This window comes from Tinamus guttatus, unplaced genomic scaffold (assembly GCF_059628265.1).
Source record: "Tinamus guttatus ecotype Peru unplaced genomic scaffold, ASM5962826v1 Tinamus_guttatus_pri_ptg000150l, whole genome shotgun sequence".
Classification (NCBI taxonomy): Eukaryota; Metazoa; Chordata; class Aves; order Tinamiformes; family Tinamidae; genus Tinamus; species Tinamus guttatus.
The window spans coordinates 16,405,787-16,429,656 of record NW_028288684.1 but is presented as its reverse complement, the minus strand read 5'-3'; the positions used below and the strand labels follow the sequence as shown (position 1 = coordinate 16,429,656).

Here is a 23,870-nt window from a genome sequence, read left to right as displayed (position 1 = left end):
TTAAAGTGAAGAACCACCACACAGACTCTGAAGTGACTTCGGTTCATCCTGCATACGTCTGCTGAAAATCTTTGACCAGGATGAGCCCGCAGCATTATAAAAAGGACTCCCCTTAAATCTTTCAGGAAACAAAAACGAGCTATTTTTTTCTCAAATCTTTATAAGAAAACAGGTTTATTTTGCATAGCAACATAAAGAAGCAAAGCGTATTAAATTCTTAATCCCTCTGATTCAACATAGTCCATACATGTGATATTCACCATTTAACCCAAAGGCTAAAAAAAAAAAAAATAACAGAAACAAAAAACAAACAGCCCTTCTCTTGAAGGGATTTTACAGCAGCCTGTCTATTGCATAGGTAACATCATAATAGCTTTAAGAGCTCTTAATGAAGACAGGGACTACCAAACTATGCCCCGACACCTTCAGTGAGAGCATACTGCTCTGTAAACTGCTACTGAGCTGCACACTAGAAATTCAAATGTCTTGATTGCTCTTATGGAAGCCCTCCGGAAGTTCAATGCTCATTTAAGTCCCTTATGCAGTATATGTGTGCCTAACAACAGCCACATGCAACGAGAGCCACCTGCCAACCCCGCATCTTGGAGGGAGAAGGGGAAAATAAATGCACAAGGGAGGCTGCTGCTACTCAGTGAGCACAGCGGGTCTCTCATGTGCTGGGGGCTTTGCTGATAAATCCTTCTGGCCCCTTTCTTGCCTGGAAAGCTGAAGCTATGACAGCTCAGCACTTCTGTGGTTTTTTTTTTAGGGATAAAAGGGGTCATGAAGAGATATCTAGTGATGGAAAAGACAAAGAAGGAACAGGTCTAGGCCTTGGCTCCTTCCATAGCAGGAGTTTTCCTCACTGTATTCTGTTTTAAATGCCTAATTTGGAGGAATATTTTGAAAAACAACAAAGACATTTCGGGAGAGTTACTAAAATATCAATTAAGAAAAAGCAAGAGGCAACGTCTTGCCTTTACTGGCACAATTCCTTTATTCTTGAAACCACGTTCCTCACACAGCTGCAGGGGTCTAGGCCCTACATCTTATTTAAAAAGGTAAGAAGCTGACAATGCAATTTGACCTGAAGTCTTTGGCTCTCCTGTAGTTAGGAAGCAGAAGTCATTCCTGTATCCTGTGACGTTTAATCACACAATAATAGATCTGTTCCTCCTAGTATGCTGAAAGCATTACAGCATTTTCCAGGGTTAACATTGAGAGCTGTATCTTTGGGTCAAATTACTACTCTTTATGGCTTTAACTGTAACTGCATCAAAACTACAAATAAATACAAAGTTCACTGCTCTGGCCAAATCCATGCCCATTTCCATACCTGCGTATTACCCTAAATCTACTCCTCCGAAAAATTCAAGTCCCAAAAGAATGAAGTTTAATAGGAAACATATGTCTTATTTACATTACCACCTTAGAAAGAAAATGGACTTTTAGAATTTTTGGAAAGAATTAGCAATTTCAGGCAGTACTTCTTTGAAAAGTGTGTAAATATTAGATATGCTCTGCATCAAGTAATGCGACACACTGACCATTCTGAATTCAGTACCACTAAAATAAAACATTTCAAAGAAGTGAAGATTTAAGGCAAACCATCCTTTACAGCGCATGCTTTGCATAGTTCTCCATTTTCCTTAGCAGCCTCTCTCATGTAGTGAGCCTGAAATCATTTAGTTCTTCTTGATGTTGTAGTGCTCTTGAATGGGTCGAATTCATCCTGCAATTTGTAAAGAGATACAGATCCCTAAAACAGCCATGCATTCTGAGCCACAAAAAGTGAGACTGTCTTTAGATTAAACTACGAAGGTGCATTACTTTATACCATGCTTCCTGACAGACCCATGTTTGTTGTTTTCAGTATGCAGGGGACTACCCATGAATTTGAAGTCCAACTTACAAGGGTGCAGAAAACAGAAAGTAAACTTAAGTCAGTATGATCAGAATAGCTGCCTGGAAATCAGGAAAAAAAATGGATTCCAGATATGATCAGGAAAAATATCATCATTATGAGCAGAAGATACTTCAAATAAAGTTATATCTGCCTATACATCACCCATCATAATTTAAGGAGAAATGCAAGAATCGAAAACACTATCTTTTGCACATTCAGGAAGACATGCAGGTTTGTATTTCTGGTACCAAAAGAGTATAGTAGAAAGTAGTATAGTGGAGAGAAAGGATAATTTTTACATTTTTTTGGCCTGAAGTAGCCAATGTCTGACATCCTTAAGGTAGGAATCTGACCATATATAACAACAGAGAGTCTGGGAGGTAAATACAGCATAGTTCTTGATATTTTGTTTATTGTATTCAGTGTAAAGCTGAAAATAAAGTAAATTCTACTTGTTTACTTATTACAAAGTAGCTTCTTCCTAGCACCTCAAACATATACAGCAAGAAAAGACATGTGAAATTTTGGAATTCTTTTAAGTATTTATATGATTTGTAATGCTTAAGAATGGTAGGAGATTAACATTTTTTTAAAAATGCAAAAAGTAAAATTCTTGGTTTGGCAAAATTAAAATAGATTAATAACTCCAAGGACAGAACTATGTACTAGTACAGGTAACCTTATAGCATGTATTCACCCTATTTCACACTTTTCAGGAGTGACAACTGAATATCAAGAACAAAGTGAGGGGACGGAAAGGAAACCAACTAGATATTTTCTTGACGACTTTTTGATGATTATGAATATGTTTTAATTTAAAACTGGTTGCAATAATGTAGTACTGTTAGTGAAAAAAACTCCCAAACTCAATTTTATTCTGGTATACTTTATGTTGTAGAAGACCACTATACCACATACCTCATCTGAGTCAAAGTCAACTCCTCTAGATATCTGGCTCTGTGAACTCCTTTTACTAAGTGAAGATGGAGTCGACAACCTTAAAATATGCAAAGATAAAGAAAGGGGGAAGTTACACGTGCGTTCTCAAATACCAGGCATTGCAGCAACTCGCCCTTTAACTCAGCTCTGGTTCATCAATACAGAAATTGAGAATAACAGAAATAACAGTGAGATAAATGATCCAAATTTTTAAATACACTTACGAATTCTGACTATGAAACTCTGCCTTAGGTTTTCTCAGTCAGTAGACCTTCTGTCATACGAAGGTCATCCACATCAGGAAGTAACAAAGGGTACATAAGTTCTGTAAACACTTCATTTTTTTTCTAATCTGTTTTTGCAGTTAGTGAACCAGAACCCTGAATTCTGCTGATTCCCAATCAGAAATACGGCAGTCATGGTGGACTTAACAAAATACATGTACCAACCTTTGATTTCCTTTGGAAAAAGGAGCAATTGAAGCTTCTTCTTCATCAGAGTCAAGATCTATAATGTCCTGAAAACAAAAAAAAGACCATTTATAAAGTTTGTATAAAACTTTTTGCATTCTTACAGAGATAATTTTAACTAAATACCTACTTAGTTATAACATTAAAACACCCAGTCCAGAGGGCTCCAGGCTGCAACTGTACAATGTGCAACTACAACACAAGCCTTCGCCTTGATCTTGTGAATACCCAAAAAAACCCTCAGGCACCTTCTCTTCATACCTTAGACTATGGACTCTTCACAGGTAAAACACAGTCTTTGTATTTTTCTGAAAGACCCAATACACACACACACACAAAATTTACAAATTAACACCCAAAACCTTATTGTTGCAACCAATAGCTTGGGAACTTGCATTGGTTTAGACAAAAGCTCTGACCAGATATTTATTTTAAATCAGAAGGCTGCAAAAGGCAGTAGTTACACAGCTTCACTCCCACAAGATGTTTCTCACCTCTGAATAAGACTTAGAGGAATTCCAGGAGGACTGAGGTTTCACAGACCTAAAGGCTAAAGAGTAAAAACAAAGGTAATATTTTTAAGTGTTCACATAATAAAAGGCAAACAATGTTATGCAGATCCTTTCACACTAAAACCCGCTTAACATGCATTTCTTCTGCAGAGAACCTGAAGCCAAGCACAGCTCCTTGCCAGATAAAGCCTAAGTTAAGCTCTTCCTAGAATCTGCAACTCAAAGGCTCAGAAGCCCCCCAGGCATCAGCAGGTACTTGCCAAAATAGGGGAGGGGAAGGCGGGGGAGGAAGCTTTGGTTAAGATGAAAAGTATGTTTATCATTTAGTTTACACATTCCCACATTCGATAAATTTCTTGATTTCTGTGCAGTATTTTAGGTCATTTACTGAGGCTTTTAAGCGTGAATTTTGTAATAGATGCCAAAGAAAATGAATAGTTATGCCCTACTGTCACAAGAGGTAAAAAATTGTGTCAGGAACATCTGACTGGAATTAGGAACCAGAAACACCTGACTGTAGGTTGCACGCAGATCTTTAAGGAGCTAATCAGCCTCTAAAACAAACACACAACACACACACACACACACACACACACACACACACACACACACACACACACACACACACACACACACACAACTTGCTAGCAACTCATTTAGCGGATGCTTTAGTTAAAATCCTCATCATACTATTGCAACCCCTCTTTTACTATTTTTTTTTGAAAAAACGTGTGTGAAGGTTAGAGACAGCTGCTTCTTTCCTTTCCAAGAACAGGATACTTGAGTGCAGACAGGACTGAAAGGTCTCGAAACCAGAGGACTCTCTATATGCCTGCATCTCTGTTTCTCCATCTGGCATTTAGTTTAATGTTGCAGTTTGACAACTTCAGACCCAGACCTCTGAAAATATTCTTTTGGAGATTGTAATAATTTACAGTCAAGAAAACAAACTGGCATATGAACATTATGGTCTGTGAAGGTAGCCAAAGAGTTGAGAAGCAGTGTCAGAACTATGACAATGGCCCATATAAAGGAGTCAGCAATGAATTGAGGAGAAGAGTCTGTAAACCCTGGTATGTTCAGGATTAGGGATTTGGGCAAGTATCACATGTAGGTTAACATACACAGTTTGCCTTGCCATGACCTGCAATGTGTAAGACTAATCTACAGATGCAACTCTGCTCTATCTGCTTTTGCCAAGAGCAAACACCTATACGTGCAAGTGCCTGTTTCTATGACAGAAAAGAATGGGCAAAGAATTCAGCAATATAACACACGTGATATGTGTTATACAGCACTGATAGCATAGCCCTGATGACAATGACTCCACAGTATCAACATCACAAGCTTCCTGACAAGCTGCACTCTAATATATGAGCTTCAGGAAATCAAGACTAGAACCTCAGGTTATCCAAAAGCCATGGTATTTTCCTGAAGAGATCTTTTGAGTTAGTGTATGTACTTTTACCCATATGCAAAGAGGCCATTTAAAGACCAGGTGATAAAGATAACTTCCAAATGCAGCTGCTTTTATGAAGCAACAATGAGTGAATGAGTTTACTTTTTTGTGGTGAATCATTCAAGATTTATGCAAGCAAACCACACCAGAACCTATCTTCATTCTTAATCATTGCTACATTATCTTCCATTTTTCTTACACTATGAAAAAGAAACAGATCTGCATTTGTTATTTGTATTCTCCAAATTCTGTTTTTTCACCATCCTGATCACCTCCAATTAACCTCCTCCATTCTTGTAACAAAGTAATTCTTCATAAAGCCAGAACCTGCTGATCACACATGGCCCTTCATTTCTGAAGATACCATTCTGACTGCATTTTATTGCCAGCTGGTTACAGAGTTAAATGTCACTCCTATATTTTAGAAAGTCTAACCAGAGAGTCAACTGTGTCTCTCACATTCTGCTATCCCATTTCACCGGAGCCAAAAGAATCTCTTAGCTGAATCTGACTAACAGAAACAAAGACAATTAAGAGACTTCACCATAAACCAGGCAGTTTCTTTACAATTTGAGAGTAAATCAATGGACAGACTGTAGACATACCATCCACGATAGACATGTTCTTAGCAGGCACAGACACAGGCTTGTATGTTCTGCTACTAGTAGCTGGTTCTTGGCTAGTGTTTCCTGTAGGAACAATAAGCAGTATGCAGTTCTGTTCAGAAGGGGTTTGTTTTGTTTTTTTTTCTTTAGTCTGTCACTTAACCTACATTCTTCTTCCTTCCCTTCAGTTCAAGCTGTCCTGCATGCAAGCACACTCACTGCATCACAACTGTGTTGGCTCATATGCTTATAAAAATAGTTTCAAGACATACATGATCAGTTCTTGAGAGAACTGTCTTTGTTTCAGCTCATCCTGCTCCTCAATTTCTCACTTTCAGAATTTGTACATCTTGCTGAGACAAGCCAAAGAAGAATATTATTGCAAGACCCCAAATTACCTTTAATTTATTTTTTAAGTTGGCCTCCATAACAGACATGGCACAATCACTGTAAAGTACATAACTGTATACAGCCAAGGAGTCAATTTGTTTTGCCAAGGAAACACTCCCCATTTTCTCCATCACCAGTCAGTGACGTCACATGTGTTGGGACAGAGTCAATCTGTACCTCCTCTTTATAAGAAGCATATTGCTGCATTACTGTTAGCAGAGGAACAGTATATCCATGCATTTTGCAGGACAGAATGTCCCAACAGTACATTTCTTAACTCTTACGAGCCTTCTAAGTTTCCTGGACAGGGAATGAAGATCCTATCAAACTATGGAAAAAGTCACAACCTAAGCTTTATACAACAGTCAATCATATATTGTTTGGTACTAAAAAGAGTTGTGCAGAATTTTTCAGTAGGAGCTCTTAAACAACAAATTTGCACTTCATGGAAGCATCAGAAGAGAATCTCCTCCTTTAAGGGAAATGAGATTTTTCTTACCTCTTCTCCTTTGAGATGATCCTCTTGCTGCTGAAGCTTGTCCTCTTGCACCTCTTGCCCTACCTCTTCCCCGACCCCTTCCTCGACTCGCGGTTGAAGGGAGGCCATCATCTGAATCTCCAGGGGCTTTGATCCCGGTATCCATGAGTTCCTCATCACTTGAGGCAGAGGCAAGAATTGTATCCTCAGACCTGTGCGCTCTAGCCCTGGTCATTGCCTGAAAGGGAACAGTAAGTGATATAGGAAAAGAATCTTAAAAGATGAAATACAGCAAGGTTAAATCCTAGCTGCAATATATATTTTTATACAGTTCAGACTTTGAAGACTCAAAGCCACAGTTCCACAAAAGGCAAGGAAATCTATCAAAACGTGGGGTCAATATTAATCTTATTTGATTTTGATGTGTATATGTGAAGTAGTTACCTAAGCCCTCATTCAGAATGGAACTGGTTAACAGATTATGGTCAGTGAAGTTCAGCTAAGAATTCAGACCATCTTATGCCAGGTATGTGCATCTGGCATATGTAGATCTTCACTGGTACCATTAGGTGTTTTGGTGTGAACTAGAGCAATTTAGAAGAGTTGAATCTCATCCCAAGTGCCAACGTTTTCCTCAAAATTTCACTGCAGTCATAGAATCACAGAATGCTTACGGTTGGAAAGGACCTCTAGAGATCATCTAGTCCAACGTCCCTGCACACGCAGGGTCACCTAGAGCACATGGCACAGGACTGTATCCAAGTGGGTTTGGAAGATCTCCAGAGAAGGAGACTCCACAACCTCTCTGGGCAGCCTGTTCCAGTGCTCTGTCAACTCACCCTCACTGTCAAGAAATGTTTCCTTAAGTTCCTATGGAACTTTTGATACTTCAGTTTCTGGCCATTTCCTCTAGTTCTGTTGGTGGCCACCAGTGAAGAGAGATCAGCACCATCCTCCTCACTGCCTCCCTGGAGGTACTTGTAGACACTGGTTAGATCCCCTCTCAGCCTTCTCTTCTCCAGGCTGAACAGGCCCAGCTCCCTCAGCCTCTCCTCACAGGGCAGATGTTCCAGGCCCCTGATCATCCTTGTGGCCCTGCGCTGGACTCTCTCCAGCAGCTCCACATCCCTCTTGTACTGTGGAGCCCAGAACTGGACACAACACTCCAGATGCGGCCTCACCAGGGCTGAGTAGAGGGGCAGGATCACCTCCCTCGATCTGCTGGAGACGCTCTTCTTAACGCACCCCAGGATCCCATTGGCCTTCTTGGCCACGAGGGCACACTGCTGCCTCATGGTCAACTTGTCGTCCACCATGACACCCAGGTCTTCCTCTGCAGAGCTGCTCTCCAGAAGGTCGGTCCCCAGCCTGTACTGGTGTCTGGGGATATTCCTCCCCAGGTGCAGAACCTTGCACTTGGCCTTGTTGAATTGCATGAGGTTTTTCAGCGTCCAGTTGTCCAGTCTGTCCAGGTCCCTCTGGATGGCGGCACAGCCCTCTGGGGTATCAGCTACTCCTCCCAGTTTGGTATCATCAGCAAACTTGCTGAGGGAGCACTCTGTGCCTTCATCCAGGTCATTGATGAATAAATTGAACAGGACTGGACCAAGGACTGACCCCTGGGGGAGCCCGCTAGCTACAGGCCTCCAACTGCACTCTGCACCGCTGATCACCACCCTCTGAGCTCTGCCATCCAGCCAGTTCCTAATCCACCTCACTGTGCTCTCATCTATCCCACACTTCTGGAGCTTGCCCAGGAGGATGTTGTGAGGGACGGTGTCAAAAGCCTTGGTGAAGTCGAGATAGACGACATCCACCGCTCTCCCCTCGTCTATCCAGCCGGTCATTTCATCATACAAGGCTATCAGATTAGTCAGGCAAGATTTCCCCTTGGTGAATCCATGCTGACTACTCTTGAGCACCTTCTTGTCCTCCATGTGCCTGGAGACAACAGCCAGTATGAGCCGTTCCATCACTTTTCCGGGGACGGAGGTGAGGCTGACTGGCCTGTAGTTGCCTGGGTCCTCCTTCTTGCCTTTTTTGAAAACTGGTGTGACATTGGCCTTCTTCCAGTCTTCCGGCACCTCCCCCGTTCTCCATGATCTTTCAAAGATGATGGAGAGCAGCTTAGCTATGACATCCGCCAGCTCACACAGAACTCTGGGGTGCATCCCATCAGGGCCCATGGATTTGTGGGTATCGAGTTTCCTTAGGTGCTCTCTGACCCAATCTTCCTCTACCCAGGGCAAGTCTTCCTCTCCACCAGCTTCTTCTCTTGTCCCTAGGGCCTGGGACTCTAAAGGGCTGCCCTTGGTAAACACCGAAGCAAAGAAGGCATTGAGCAACTCTGCTTTTTCTGTGTTATTTGTAACCAGGGTGCCCATCCCGTCTGCCAGCGGACCCACGTTTTCCCTGATCTTCCTTTTTGCTGTTAATATATTTGAAGAAGTTTTTCTTGTGATTTTTAACATCCCTTGCCAGACTGCGTTCCAAACGTGCCTTACCTTTCCTTGTCGCATCTCTGCATTCCGTGACTACGTTCCTGTATTTCTCCCAGGGGGTCTGTCCTTTTTCCACATTCTGTATACCGCTGCCTTCTGCTTGAGCATTGCCACAAGCTCCTTGCTCATCCACGTAGGTCTCCTGCCCCCTCTGCCTGACTTCTTACACACAGGGATGCAGTGTTGCTGGGCGTGGGGGAAGGGCTGCTTGAATACTGACCAGCTCTCCTGGGTCCCCCTTCCTTCTAGAGCACTAGCCCATGGGATTCTTCCGAGGAGGTCTCTGAAGAGGCTAAAGTTGGCCCTCCTGAAGTCCGTAACACAGCTGAAGTCTCAAACAGCTTGCGAAGCAAAGGAACCAGCGAGGTTGGTGGTTGGGAGTTCTCTTTGGAAAGACATCTACCACTGAAAACTAAATCTCTGGGAGACTAAAGATCTGGGTTGTTGAGAAAGAACACAGCACTAAAGGGCCATAAAAACTCATTTCTTCCAGTCACATCACTCAATAGGACCCATCCACACCTCCACTAGTGATGGAATCACAAACAGTTTAAACTGAAAGAGATCCCTGAAGGGCACCTGACTACTGGACATTCAGCTCAAAAGAATTTACCCACAAAAGACTTTAGAAGCCAAATCAAGCAGTAGCTTAGGCACATATCATTACCAAGAATGATTTCAACAAGTTGCTAATCTTTTCTAGGCAGATTAGCACTTTTTCACCAAGGATCACGTTCTAGTACTATTAAGCAATTTCATTCATATGCCAAAGTCACCAATCCATTCCATACCCTACACTCACAATTCAAAGGACTTACCTCGCGGACTTCCTCATCCTCTTCTTCAGCATTCTTTCTTCTACTCTCCCTAAATTTTCGCACCTGAATTAAAAAAAAAAGTCTCATGAAAGTAGTAGTTTATTTCATACGCGTCTCAACCACTGAAAGTGAGAAGTCTTGTTCTCTGAAATATTAATTGAAGCTCAATTGACTTGCTGCTGGAGATGTAAATAAAGCACCTTCACTGCAGATTTGTTCTGAATGGAAGCAGAATGGTAACTATTCTGAAAAGCAAGTTTTGAAGAGAACAGAGCAACAGCTCCATTCCCAAGTGGAGTGTAAGCTCCTACTTCGGGAGACACAGAAAGGACCTAAATACTCTGCCATTAAAAGGTCAAGTGAAAGTAGTACAAAGTAACTTGAATTAAGATTCTGGACCAAAGCAAATGCAAAGGTCTAGAGCACACACAGACTCAAAAGTCATAATACTTGCTAAGAAGTTAAAATTCTGTCCTCCCCAATCCTCAAGAAGCTTCTCAAGCAGGACAACTGAAGTGTAGTAATAGTTGAACATTTTGTCAATAGCCTTTTTTTTCTGCTTCCTTTCCATAACTACACTATAGGCTGTTTAAGAATCTTGCATGTTAATTGTTAGCTCTCTTGTCACTACCTCACTGAGGGGGAAGAATGATGAAATAGATAATTACGTGATGAAAAGTAGGAGACTCTTTTCAAGAGGAGCAGAATATAGGTAATTAAGCAATAACAGATAATGAAATACCAATAAGTAGAAAAGAGGGGGTTGAGATGTAGAAGCAAATCAGAAGGAAATTAAATTGTGAGGAGACAGAGATTGCAATGTATGTAAGACTAAAAAAGTTCAGCTTATCAAGTACAGGAAAAGATATGACAAGGAAAGATGATATTAGTCCAAAAGAGGAAAAAAAAAACCACCAAAGTGGCACAGAAAAACTTGAAGGCACTGATTATTCATGGCTTCTTTCAACCTCTCAAGAGTTAAAACAAGAAGCAAGAAGACGCAACCTTCTCCCCCACCCCACCACACCCAAGGGGTCCTTTACATGGCACGCGGTTGAGCTGCAGATCTCCTTGTTACACTGTGCTTTACACAGGTTCAAGTGGAAGCTCAAGAAGGTGATGAGGAAGCCTATGAAGGGTGAGCAGACACACAGAAAGGAGTTTTGGCAGCAGACAATCTCAAGGTGCAAGCAGCTGGGAGGTAGCAGATCGCCTGAGGGACAGTGCCCTGTCCATGTGCTCTTTCCTAAGCCACGATGGAAAAGCTAAGGACAGATTAATCTTTTAAGCACATGAAGCTGGAGACTGCACGCTGGTCTTGAGAGCGCTTTGGTCTATCGCAGTACGACATGCCCTTAGATGCCAAAGCTAACACTTTCAAGACGTGTGTTCTAACAGTAACACATGAACATATCATATGCTTATATCATCATTTTACACAATTCTATCTACTGCAAGAAAGGTACTAGTTACCTAGATGATATATTTTGTCATTTAGACTCAAGTCCTTCAGGGAAAGATTAGAGTGAATGGTTCTTTGTATCTAAGATAACAGTGTAATAGCCAGCAAGCAAATTCTATGTATTCATATACAGTTTTAATTCAAGCTTTTAAATATCTATTTAAACTTCATCACCAACACATTAGCTCCAGAATAAAAGTAACTGACCACAAACAAGACCCACTTTCCTGCTAGGCATAGCCCTTAAAGCAGTTTTGAATACTAATGTTTCTATTGTCTGGGTAGGCCTCTTCTAAAGAATTAAGATTTACACTGTATCCTACCTCCTCATCTATTTTTTCTTCTTCTGCATCAGTGCGACGCTCCTTAAGAAACCTCTGTGTTTTTTCCAGTTGAAATTTCACCAACTCTTCTATGGCATCTTTTTCTTCTTTGTCCACAAACTCCTGCACTGCTTCTCCCATTCCTCTTTCAGTTAGAAGTGAAAGCTGCACTTTCTTTATAAAAGGAAAAAAATATATATATATTGTTGAGAAACATCTACCATTAGAATAAACAGGTAGTATTCCTACCGTTTCTGATAAATATTACATTAAGTTGGTTCAAGAAAACTTGAACCAACTATGAACTGAAGATTTCGATCAAAGAATAGCACAGAAAAAAAAAACAAACAGATAGTTGTTTATAGTATAGTTACAAACGTCCTGCTAATAGCATGTTACACTTAATGTTTTCCAGGTTAGTCACAGAAAAATATTTCATGAAAAGTGAAGAAATTACAATCCTCATGAATGACAATTTACATATGTAAAATAATTTGCCTCAAAGGTATTACTGAAGAAGGCGAGAAGGTAAGCTATGTTCTTTTCTAGTCTCCTCTTTTTTTTTTAAAACTAAAGAAAGATTAACTTGCAAAAAAAAATCCTTAAAAACAGACACTGAATTATTAATAATGGAATACAGAGAAAAGACAAGTTACTTGAAATTATTGTCAAGTTCTAATATCAAAAAGTAGCAGTTTCAGAACTGTGCAAACTTGTATTTTGAAGCATCAAGATTTATTGAGCAGAAATCTGCTCTACTGAGATGTAGCTCTGGAAGCACCTGTAGTTTTTATTCATTCATCTAGGTATTACTATGGATGCCAGTTAGTCAAAGCAGTAGATGCTACAAGTGCTGTTTCACTGCCATTCCCTCTTCTCTCCTCTGCCCTCCTTCCCCAGCACATTAAGGGGAGAGATATGTGGATACTCCTGCTCGAGCTGCATTCTGGTTTGTTTGTAAACTACATTACAGATAAGTTTTTGGCAATAAGTAGTACATATGCTTATTAAATACTTCTGATCCTTCTAGGTGCCTCCTAGGAACTGTTTTGTGAGCTACATCAGGAGATGAGCCTTCCCTGATAAAAAATGCTCAGTGGAAGAACAAATTCTAATTATCACAAAAACAAGAATTTAACAACAAATAATAAAATGACCACCTAAATAAGCACTTTTTCTTCGTCTTACTCCCTCCATTTTAAATATAACGTGGAACTACAGTACGCCTGATGGCACAACTGTAAGCAAAGTTCTGCAAGGTAACAGGTTACTTCAAGTCAGCTAATAATAAAAACTGCTACAGCCACACACTGCTCCTAGGTAAATTACAGTTGCTTCTCTCTCAGAGAATGCTGAATTTTCCTCTGGTAAGGCCATGACATATAATTTAATACAGGGCAGATCCTGCAAGCTCATACGAAGAGATTTTAAGAGCCAAAACAGCACAAATTCACATACTCTACACACAGTACCTACTTGTTATCCTGTCAGATATGTGCTTTATAAAGGAATACAGATACATTTAGAAAGGAAATTGGTTGGGGTGTATGTCCAGGCCACGCTGCTTTCAGGCCATGCTGCTTTCATTAATAAAGTAATATGTTCAAAGATGATGAAAACACTATATAGCAGAAACATACTCATAAAAGATATAAAGGTACCTTCTCTGCTGTCTGGAAGTACTGCTTTACAAGGTCCTCCACTCTCAGTGTCATCCCTTCAGAAGGTCTCCTAACCAGTTTTCCAAAATTAAGATCACTCTCTAGGACAGAAAAGCATATTTGCATTATCATTGACTGTTCAAAAGCTGTTCAAGAGCAGCTTTTAGTCAGCATCACCCTCCAACAATCATAGGCAAAACGGTTAACGCAGGATAAATGAGATAGATTAACACAATAAAATTCTTCAAACTCTAAGGTATCTAGATTTAGAAACAGAACACTATGTCTTGAAGGTTATTAAAGCTGAACTCTAACAGACCACAACTGGGAGAAAATTAAGGGACCCATCCAACCAGAGGAATTTTACATGTGTAACTCTTGTTATAGTTTCTTTTGAAGCATGCTTATTGATATAGGAGAGGAGAGGTTCATAGTTCACTGAGGTTGCCCCCACCTTCCAGGCACGGAGAATGGTGATAATCAATTGGAGGTGCTGTTTACCATGCAAAATAATATAAAAGGACCAGGCTGTGTCTAGACACTTGTTACATGCAAACATAAAACAGAATATTTTGTTAGCTCTGTTTTTTTAATGACAAAAGAAACAGCAAAACCTTCTGGACTACTAAAAAAAGTTGTAGCATCTTCCTGTATCAAGTCACAGTGTTAGGCAAACATTCAAGGAATGGTGATTGCTTTACTAGTTATCTAGCTTGTATTATAAAGGTGAACACAAGGTGAGATACAGAAAATAGACAAATGAAAATGCATTGACCAACAAAACGTGTGATGGCTACCCACACTCTGAACATGTTAAGAAAACTATGTAGAGGTTAAAAAAGAGAAACCCATAAAATAGAGAGTAATACAACAAAAAATTAAAACTGCTAAAGCTTCACTAAAAATGCAGTTTTTGTTTACAGTATGCAATGTTTTGAGCTTCACAGAAGTGTCAGTTTAAGCAAAACTGCCAATGTAACTGGAGTACATAAACTCTAATGTGCCATATTAACAGTTCCTCTGTGTGTTCTCACCAAGCTGCATATGCATTAGTAACTCCTGATCCAGCACTAGGGCAAAGCTGTCAATGTTCATTAAACATTTCTTTAAAATTCTAGGCACAGGGAGAGGTATTATAGCATCTACTATTTATTTTGTAGAAAAAGCAAGCTAAAAGGCATCTCATACCCATGATTAATTAGGGCAAACAAAACGCTGCTGCATATTGGAGCTGTCTATCTTTTAATGAAAAGGTCACTGAGGCACATTCCCTTTACTGTTATTTTTGGCATAAACTAATTATTTACTAAACCAATAAAAATGAAAAAAAAAGAAAAGAAGTGGAGGGGAAGAGCACAAGACTTCTTTTTTTCTTATAGGGTGCCCTAAAGTCAACCATGTCATGCTGAAAATCCCCGAAATGGGGTGTTTAATGCCCTTCATGTTACTTATAGAATCACAGAATAATTCAGTTAGGAAGAGACTTCTGCCTATCGGGGGCTATAGGCAGTACTGTAAACAACTCACTAAGATTTGGGAGGGAAAAAAGGGAATTATTTATGAACAACTGTCAGAAGGCGGTGCACCAAATATGAAAAATTAAGCCTAACCCAAGAAACAGAAGAGGAATCTGTGTGCAATATTTATACTTGAGTCAAGTTACATCTCTATTCTTCTTACAAGAAATAAGGTGGCAGACACAAAGCTTTTTTAAATGTGTTTTTCTTAAACAAACAAAAATTCCAAAAATATGAAATGGGGGGAAATTAAAAGTCAAGGAAAGTCAGTGGTTCTTTCCTTCCTAATTACCGTTCTTCTCTTTTTGTTCACGATGCCTGAAAAAGTGTATGATGTCTTTCGGGTTAGCTACCCTATCCACATACTTCTGGCTAAAACGATGGACGCTGAACGGTTCAAAGCCTCCCGTATAATCAACCTGAGAGAGGAAAGAAAAATAATAAAGATGAAAAAACCAGAGAAGTCACATAGACCAAGAATTTTTTTTCACCCTTCAAAGGCAAAATTTATGTAAATATATATATATATATACACATATAAGAATTAATGCTTTACCATACTATGTAGAATAGCTAGTCAAATCCCCGATTCCCAACCTCTTGCCAGCTAGTTTCCTTTCCTAGCCTTTACAGATGTTATGAACAAACACAACAATATGACAAAAAACAAGTAAACAAAAAGCACCACTCTGCAAATAACCATTTGATCAGATCAACCCTCAATCAGAAAGGTAGCAGTGAAAGACACTTACGATCTCATCTTTTACTATAAAACATTAGTTACAAAACAGGCTAACCTGCCTGTGGGATAAAGACTGTATATTTGCTTGTAAACAGTATGAGATTGTACATATTATAATTTTAAGCATACAGCATGACTTTACTTAAACATGCCACAGTAACTTTTTGGAACAAATCAACCCACACTGAACACTGTCTTACTCGTAATCTTATAAGAGGCTTCTCTGGTTGGCGTGGATTTCCCAGACGATCCCTTTCTGCGTTATCCAGCATCATTTCAACCTACGAAACCAAACAAAGTCTTCATTTTTATTTTATTCTTTTGAAGATGTCTGAATCCTTCAAATATAACTTAAAAATATATCCAGTATAGATCAAATAAATCCAATTCAAAATTAGGCTTGAGAGTGAAGCGAGGAGCAAGGCTATAAAAATAAAGAACTACATAACAGGCCTTGAATCCTGTACACACCTACCTATAAAGATACAGCCAAAAGCCATAGGAATGGGGGAAGAAACCCCACAACAAAAGGTTTATCTTTCAGACAGTTAGCCCAGCAGTACCTACACCATTCATACTCTCTTATTTTACAGCATTTTAGTTGAACCAGTGGTTCTTCAGAAAAGCAACAAGAGACTAATCCAGACCCAAAGAACCAAGAGCAGCCTGAACGCTGCCCTAGTCACCTAGGCCATGGCACCCTGCACACTCTGGCTAGCAGGATTTTGCTGGGTGTCTTTGTGCTGGTTCCAGACAACGTGGGCCCCGCTGCCCCACGCTCAGGTGGGGTTACACAGCTCACCTCAGGAGGTCAGCACTGCCACCAAGGCTGCAAGGAACAGCACAAAATTGGGTTCCTATGGAAACACAGCCTCGGTCAAACTCAGATCCACAGGGCAAGAAATAAGATTTCTATCTTCTAATTTTAAACTAGCCACAGAACATTCCTACCCATATGCTGAGAGCACAGTAATTACCTTCTCCATGCAGAATGCTTGTATTGCCTGAGTTACTTTAGGATTGTCTGGATTAAAAAGATCCGGATAATCAGCTAGAACAACATCCTCCATGTGGAAACTTCGCACTGTCTCTAGAGGAATCTTCTCCATTTTCATACTTTTCCCTTTAACATGCAATAAACCAATGTGCCTGCAAAGAGAAGCATAACTTACTATAAGAAAAAACTAACTAAATTAAGGTACAAAAAAGTTTGTTCTAGGTTCATGTCTGTTTCACAGAGACAAAAATATAAAAGCTGTAGGAAGGCCTCAAATCTGTATTTAATGGTTGACTCCCAAACTATTCTAAAAGTTATATTGTGCTTGTTCCACATACTGGCACATATAAACAGCGTCTCGTAGTTCAAGGATGAACCCAACTCATGGATGAGTTGGGCTGAATTTGTGAAATATTAGATGTAATCCCAAGTATATCCTAAGCAAAGTTGCTATAGGCTCCTATTCTGCTTCAGTTATTCAGTTACATTCTGAAGGTACATACTTTGTAGAAGTATTATTCTTGGCTATGTAAATGTCCTTACCAAAACAATACAGAAAAGAAACATGGCAAGATATAAACAGGAGCAAAATCAGCCAACAAAAAGAAATTACCCACTTCTTCACAGCTTCTCCAGGGGACAGAGATGTCACCACTGAACTTCCAGGCTGAGAAACATAGAAACGCTGCTGTTCATTTTGGGTGGGAGCTATTTTACACTCATGTTCATGACCCCATATAACAAGATGAAGAAAGTCATCTAAAAATTGTTCTGGAATGTAGTTGGTGGGTCCATGTTTGCTCCTGTTCAAAAGAAGAGAAAAATAACGAGAATACGTATAATCATGGGGGTGAGCGGAGGAAGGGATGGAGTATAATCACAACATAAATCATGTAAGCATGATGTAAAGTGATACGGACATCCCAGTAAGGATATTTGACATTTCACATCAAGTACTCTTTATTTCCCATGCAAGTATGAATTATTAAAGTGTTTGATTAACAAAAGGGCAATGTATGCTGATTCAAGTCAGAAAAATATTCAACTTACACAAGGAGTTTTCCTTAGCATTTTTCTATTCTAAATGGAGGTTTTTCTATCTCCAGCCTTTCATTTGGATCTCCTTCCTTCCTCCTTTGCATGATCTTCAGTTTTTCTCTGTATGAATGGCTTATAGCACCTCAACTCTTTCTCCTTCTCTTTGGTTAAAACCAGTGAGGTCAAAAAGGCCAATTTAAAAAGACATAAGACAGCCTCCATGGCCCCCTCCTTTTCATCTTTATTATTCCATAACTAGCAGGTAGCTCTCCTAACATAGGAAAAGAGAAAGTCCTTCAGATTACTGGGCAGGGAGCAGCACACGGTGCTTCCTCAGCCGTTCTGCCTCACCATCACCTCTCACACAAGGGCTGCACTCTTATTCATTCAGGAAAAGCTGTATGAAAGAACATGGAGGGCCAAATCGCACAAAATGTTGTAAAACTTCACCAATCTTTTAGGAACTGTGAACTGTGAAGGGCAAATACAGATTTGCTACTTGTCAAATTATAGCTCAAACTAACACAGCAAACTCCATGTAACTGCATCTACAGCTGGCTTTCTTTTCACCTCCAACATGTAGACTAAAAATTAGTTTTATTCCTTTTATAATACAAATCTGGCCTTAACTTCAAATACGAAGGTCAAGGCAGCAATTTTCCAACATCCGTAACTGCTTTACGATCATTTTATAGCAAGAACCGCTGTAAAATAATGGTTTTATTTTGAATGGTTTTATTTTGGGGGAAAAAATCCGAAATAGGCTATTGAGGAAAAAAAAAAAACTGAGCAACTCAATGGTACAAGTAGCATTCAGCATATCTGGCTCTCTTTCAGATTCTTTTAAAGGCAGTTTAATGAAACAATACAGTGAACTTAAAAGTCATTGTAATTCAAGCAATATTGCTACCTATTTTGGTGAATCACAAACAAGTTAAACCAACTATCCTCCTCTTCCTTTGGCCTCAGCATGGTTACTTGTTTATTGACAAACATACGATACAACCTCTCATCTGGAATGGCTCCTAGAGTAAATAAAAATAAAATACAGAGTGTTAAATTATTTTTATTTGGTAAAGCAACTTTTCATTTTATAGCATCTTTACCAGCAACTGTATTAATTAGAGCATAGATAACAAAACCTTGTGGCAAAATGAGATCAATAAGTCAGGTATGCAATTATTAATTTGAGCAGATCAAAGTTTAAATCAGTTATTTTACTAGATAGAATGTCATCTTTTTTAGTGGCCTAAGATGATATCTTCCTTAAATAACTGCCAGAAGCATTTGCATTAACTACTTCTACTTCGAGACTTCTCACCATCATCTGTGCAGAACAGCTGAATATGCGCTTTTTGTTTGATTTACAGAGTAAAAAGGATATTTTGTTGCACAGATGATTCCAAAAAGATACAACCAACTAGACACAGTGATCTCAAACTCACTTTGAAATTCTCTTACAAAATAAAAAAGAAACCATGATTATTGAGAAGCCTGTGCTTTACTGCACAACATGCAACTGTCCGTTTCCCCTTTTTTTTTTTTTTTTTTTTAACAAGGCGGGTAGAACAAACAAATTCCCACCTAGGGAATTTGCACACTCAGCTTTTACAATGCACTTCCATAACATCCTGCACAGAGCTTATACTGCTTGGACAAAAACAAATGCTCTCTAAATCAGAGAAGATCAGGAAGATCCACAATCCTGTCAAAAGCTCAAAAAATATTTTGTGAATGTACACTTAGATGCATCTTTTAAGCAAGTTGTTACATTTCCCGGTAGCAGTTCTCAGCATTAGAGTTCAGATGCTTTTCAATACTTTATACTGTGATATTAGAATTAGAAGGCAGGTCAGACCTTAAATTTCTGCTCAGACAGTTTAGGCTTTCAAAAAGAAAGAAAGAAAGAAAAACTCACAAAACAGCACATAAATATTCAGTATTAAAGTTTTACCTGGAAAGAAGAGAGTAAGTGTAATACAAAGAAAGTGAGAAATTAAAGAGTGTAATTGGCTTGACTCAATGAACAGGCACTGTGGCTAACTTAAACAGCGTCCACTTAAGACTACAAGGACAGAAATACAGTTATTAAAGGATTTATAAGAACAAAGCTCTGTGGCTGACAGTGAAATTGCAGCAAAGGGGAAGAGCTGCCATTTCTCAGACCATCCAAATTGATAAGAGACACCAAATATTGGGGGACCTGCAAAAATGAAGGCAGAAATCTAATTAACACAACAGCCCTGTTGCAAAGTCACAAAATAAAGGCAGAGCCAGGGCATGTACTTCTCTGAACAAGAACACTCACATAGAATTGATGAGCTTAAATTCCGTATTAACTGACACATTTAACTTCAGCATTATTTAGATGACGTCTGTATTTACTGCAGCACTGTATTTGTTCCACTTTCATTTGGACCTACTGAACTTCAGCAACATGAAATGAGTCTAACCTCATCGCAGCAGTGACACTTACCTAGGCCATAGAGTGCAATTTTTGTTCTGCCTTTACGCAATAAAATGGGGCTAATATCTATTTTCTCTACAGAAGATGAACGTCCAAAGTGGTTCAGCAACCCTGCACAGCTTAAAATATCCAATGCACACAGTGCATCTACCTATAGAAAATAGTAAGAAACAAATATAAGTCTTCAACAGAACATTTACAGAGACTGTAAAATACTACAAAAATATTCTCAAATACTACAAAAAAAGAACCTAATTAAATTAACTATTTAGCAGTAGCTCCAAAGTTAAACGTTCATTGTTAAAACACTCCTCTCTATGATATGCTGGTAATATTAGTAACTATTAGATACCACATGCATAACTAGTGATGCAGAACATACATTTTTTTTCCTGATTACTTCTAGTTGCTGACTTTCAAATAATTCCTTGATCCTAATTAAGTTAGCTTCCTTGAAAATATACAGTCATTTAATGGAAGAAATGAAACCATGATATGCACTACCTAGGAACAAATCAACAAGTTACTTTCCTTAAAAAAAGACTTACAGTCTATAAACCTATAAACGTAACTTCTTTTAGAAACCATATGGAGGTCTACCTTTTTTGACATAAGAATGGCATTCTAAATGACAGAATTCTGTGCAAATTAAATTAATTGTAGTAAATTAAATGTAGCCCATACAGACCCCTTAATTTCCCTCCTTCCTTTTGTTTTTTAATGTCACATTCAAGGCGTGGCCACTAAGAGAGCTCTTAAAAACTTACAGAAAGTTAAGTGAAGAGTGAAACAGACTGCAGGTAGTCTGTTCTCAAAGAACAAAGTCTGTATTTTTATAATAATATTCATGTAATATTTCAATATGGTACAACTGTGATAATTACCCCCGTGGGATCATCATGATTGCCATGAATACTAAAAATCGGAATAGAAATGTTGAGATTTCCATCCTGATAGTTCGCCCATGGAAACCTGATCAGGAAGGAGGAAAGAAATTAATTTTTTATCCACACATTTGTTTACAAACAATTGCCAATATTCTCTTCAAATCAGTATCATAAATACATCATGAGAGTGGCATAAATGAATACTAAATGCTTACAAGTATACGCTGCACAGTGTAAGACTATTCTTATCCACAGTCTGGAATGGAGCGTCCCACTAACAGTAGGGTAAAAGAGAGAGGTTTTCTTTTTTTTTTTTTTTTTGGACACAATTATGGGAAAAAATGTGAAACACACTGTGGTATGCGCAAGAACAGACTGCACTGTGCAATCTTTGTTTACGCACACAGAACTCCACTGATTTTAACACAGCATTTCACATATTTTTTTTCATATCATACTGACAGGGTGGAACCTAAGTACAAAGGGTTATAACCCATTTAGAAGTCTGTCAAAAAATCATGCATAGCCATTTATGGACTTAGATCATAAAAGATCACGGATAAGATGATGCTACAAATAGTCCCACACAGGCCTAAAACGTTAAGATTCTATTCAGAGAGATTGAAATAATAAATCCACAAAACATGAACCCATAAGCAAGGCTAATAAGTCCCACCAAAATATACAGAAAAATACTTACTTGCTAAAATGAAAATTAACTGCTTGATCACTCAAAATTTCAAAGTGAACAGGACGATCACCCATGCAGTATTTCCTTAGTGACTCTAGACAGCAGTGTACTGTTCTTCTGGAAGGTTTGTTTTCATGAAAAAGGTCCCCACCTAATAAAACAAAGTCCACCTGCATGCAACAAGAAGCTCCATTATTTTAATACAGCATTTTGTATTTCCTTAAAAAGACTTGCTAACAAATGGTTTACGTTACGTCTTTTAAGGAGCCCCACCTTTCTCATCATACCTGACTTACAGGTAAAACAATAGTTCATAGCTGCAGATATTCTGCACCTTATTTAATGAAATAAACAAATTAAAATAGTAATGTCATAGAATCATAGAATGCTTAGGATTGGAAGGGACCTCTAGAGATCATCTAGTCCAACCCCCCTGCACACGCAGGGTCACCTAGAGCACGTGGCACAGGACTGCATCCAAGCGGGTTTTGAAGATCTCCAGAGAATATATATAGGGCAGAGCAGCAAAGTTTTTTTTTTTTTTTTTTTTAAATGAAGTGTCTTAATAATGGTCCCAAATTAGTTCCTGAATATTTTACTTGACAGTCAAGAGGAGATGCATATCCTTGCATTGCTGCGATACTAGTTAGAGGATATTGGTACCTATATCTGCATTACTTTGAGTGGATATTAGTTTTATTTTCTGAATAAACTTAGTTTCAGAAACAGGCATGAAAAGTGCATCAAGACTATGGGAAATTGTGCATTTCACTAAAACACAAGCAATTCTTAAGAACAGTGAAAACACTGGAAAATTTTTTAATTGATTGAAAATTAATTTAATTGATTCCTGTTTTCTGAGGTGTCTGAAGACTTTTATCGTTACCCTCACTCTTCCCTATTATTTTCCCTTCCCCTGGAACTGGAGATGACATGCTAAAAATCACTGTTATCATTACCAAAATTTTAATTTAAAATCACTCTCAAGAGAATAAGTATTTCTTTTTTACTAACATAAATGTAACTGGCTGCAATAAATAACTAAATTTAGTTTGTTATTACTAAGGTTGCACCAGGACTAGCACATTCTAGTGGGTTCTAATGGACTTTTTATGATCTCACTGCTTTATTTTCCAAAAAGTACTACTTACTTCATTTTTCTGAGCTTGCTCCAAGATCTCATTAAAAGTTACAAAGGTATCATTTCCACGTACTGGGTCCTTCTCCAAATACCCAAGATGGATATCAGTTGCAATTAGTATTTTAAAAGCATCCTCGTCATCCCTGAGTAAAAAAGCAAAGTTGGTGTTAGAGAACGAAACACTTCAGAATTCCAGCACAGAACTGATTTAGATAAGCTGTTTCCATCTGAAGTCATTAAACACACAGAAGTATTTGTTAAAAAATGTCTGCACAATCTTCTTTCCCGTAATGCTTTCAAAATGAAGAATTAACAAGAAAAATTAGAAAATCCTTGATGTTTTCTGTCTCTAATAAGATTAGGAGCAATGACACAAGCCCTCTGCTTGCACTGCAACACGCGCACACACAGAGGAAGGTGGGATGAGCGTAAGGACTCGGAAGAGAACCCGGGTGCGAACGTGAGCTCCTCTTAAGAGGACACGCGAAAGGCCGGAGGCTCCACGCCAGCGCACGGAACCCCCGGCACTTACTGCGAGCTGGCGACGCTCATCTTCCTGCCAGGGCTCCTCGCAGGGGCTCCAGCCACTGCGCCTTAGCGGGTCAGGCCGGGGAGCGCGCGGCGAGCTTCACCGATGCTGGAGAGTGCCCGGAGAGAAAGCGTGAACGGATTATTTAAATAGTGCTTTAATAGTACAGGTAGAGTAAGTACTCCTTAAAAAATAAATAAATAACGATTAGAAAAGAGAACAGAAACCAAGCTCGCCTGGAGAAACTAAACAGAAACCAAGCTCGGCTGCAGAAAGTAAGCTCAGCCGCGGGCGCGGTGCAGAGCCCGCCCCCACGCGAGGCCCCAACGGCCGCAAC

General features: G+C 39.2%; 1 protein-coding gene across 1 annotated transcript; it reads right to left on the bottom strand.

The window, feature by feature from the left end:
* Positions 1-1,555: 1,555 nt before the first annotated feature.
* Positions 1,556-23,620, bottom strand: MRE11 (MRE11 double strand break repair nuclease). Its single transcript, XM_088522337.1, has 19 exons — positions 23,537-23,620; positions 23,015-23,147; positions 21,873-22,033; positions 21,170-21,257; positions 20,295-20,436; positions 18,729-18,843; positions 17,398-17,583; positions 16,761-16,932; positions 15,984-16,064; positions 15,334-15,460; positions 13,525-13,625; positions 11,864-12,037; positions 10,079-10,141; positions 6,781-6,997; positions 5,892-5,975; positions 3,810-3,865; positions 3,295-3,362; positions 2,825-2,903; positions 1,556-1,732 (listed from the first exon to the last, which is right to left on the bottom strand). The coding sequence occupies exons 1-19, from the start codon at positions 23,554-23,556 to the stop codon at positions 1,682-1,684; spliced, it is 2,118 nt and encodes a 705-aa protein (XP_088378463.1). The 5' UTR covers positions 23,557-23,620; the 3' UTR covers positions 1,556-1,681.
* Between the last annotated feature and the right edge of the window lie 250 nt (positions 23,621-23,870).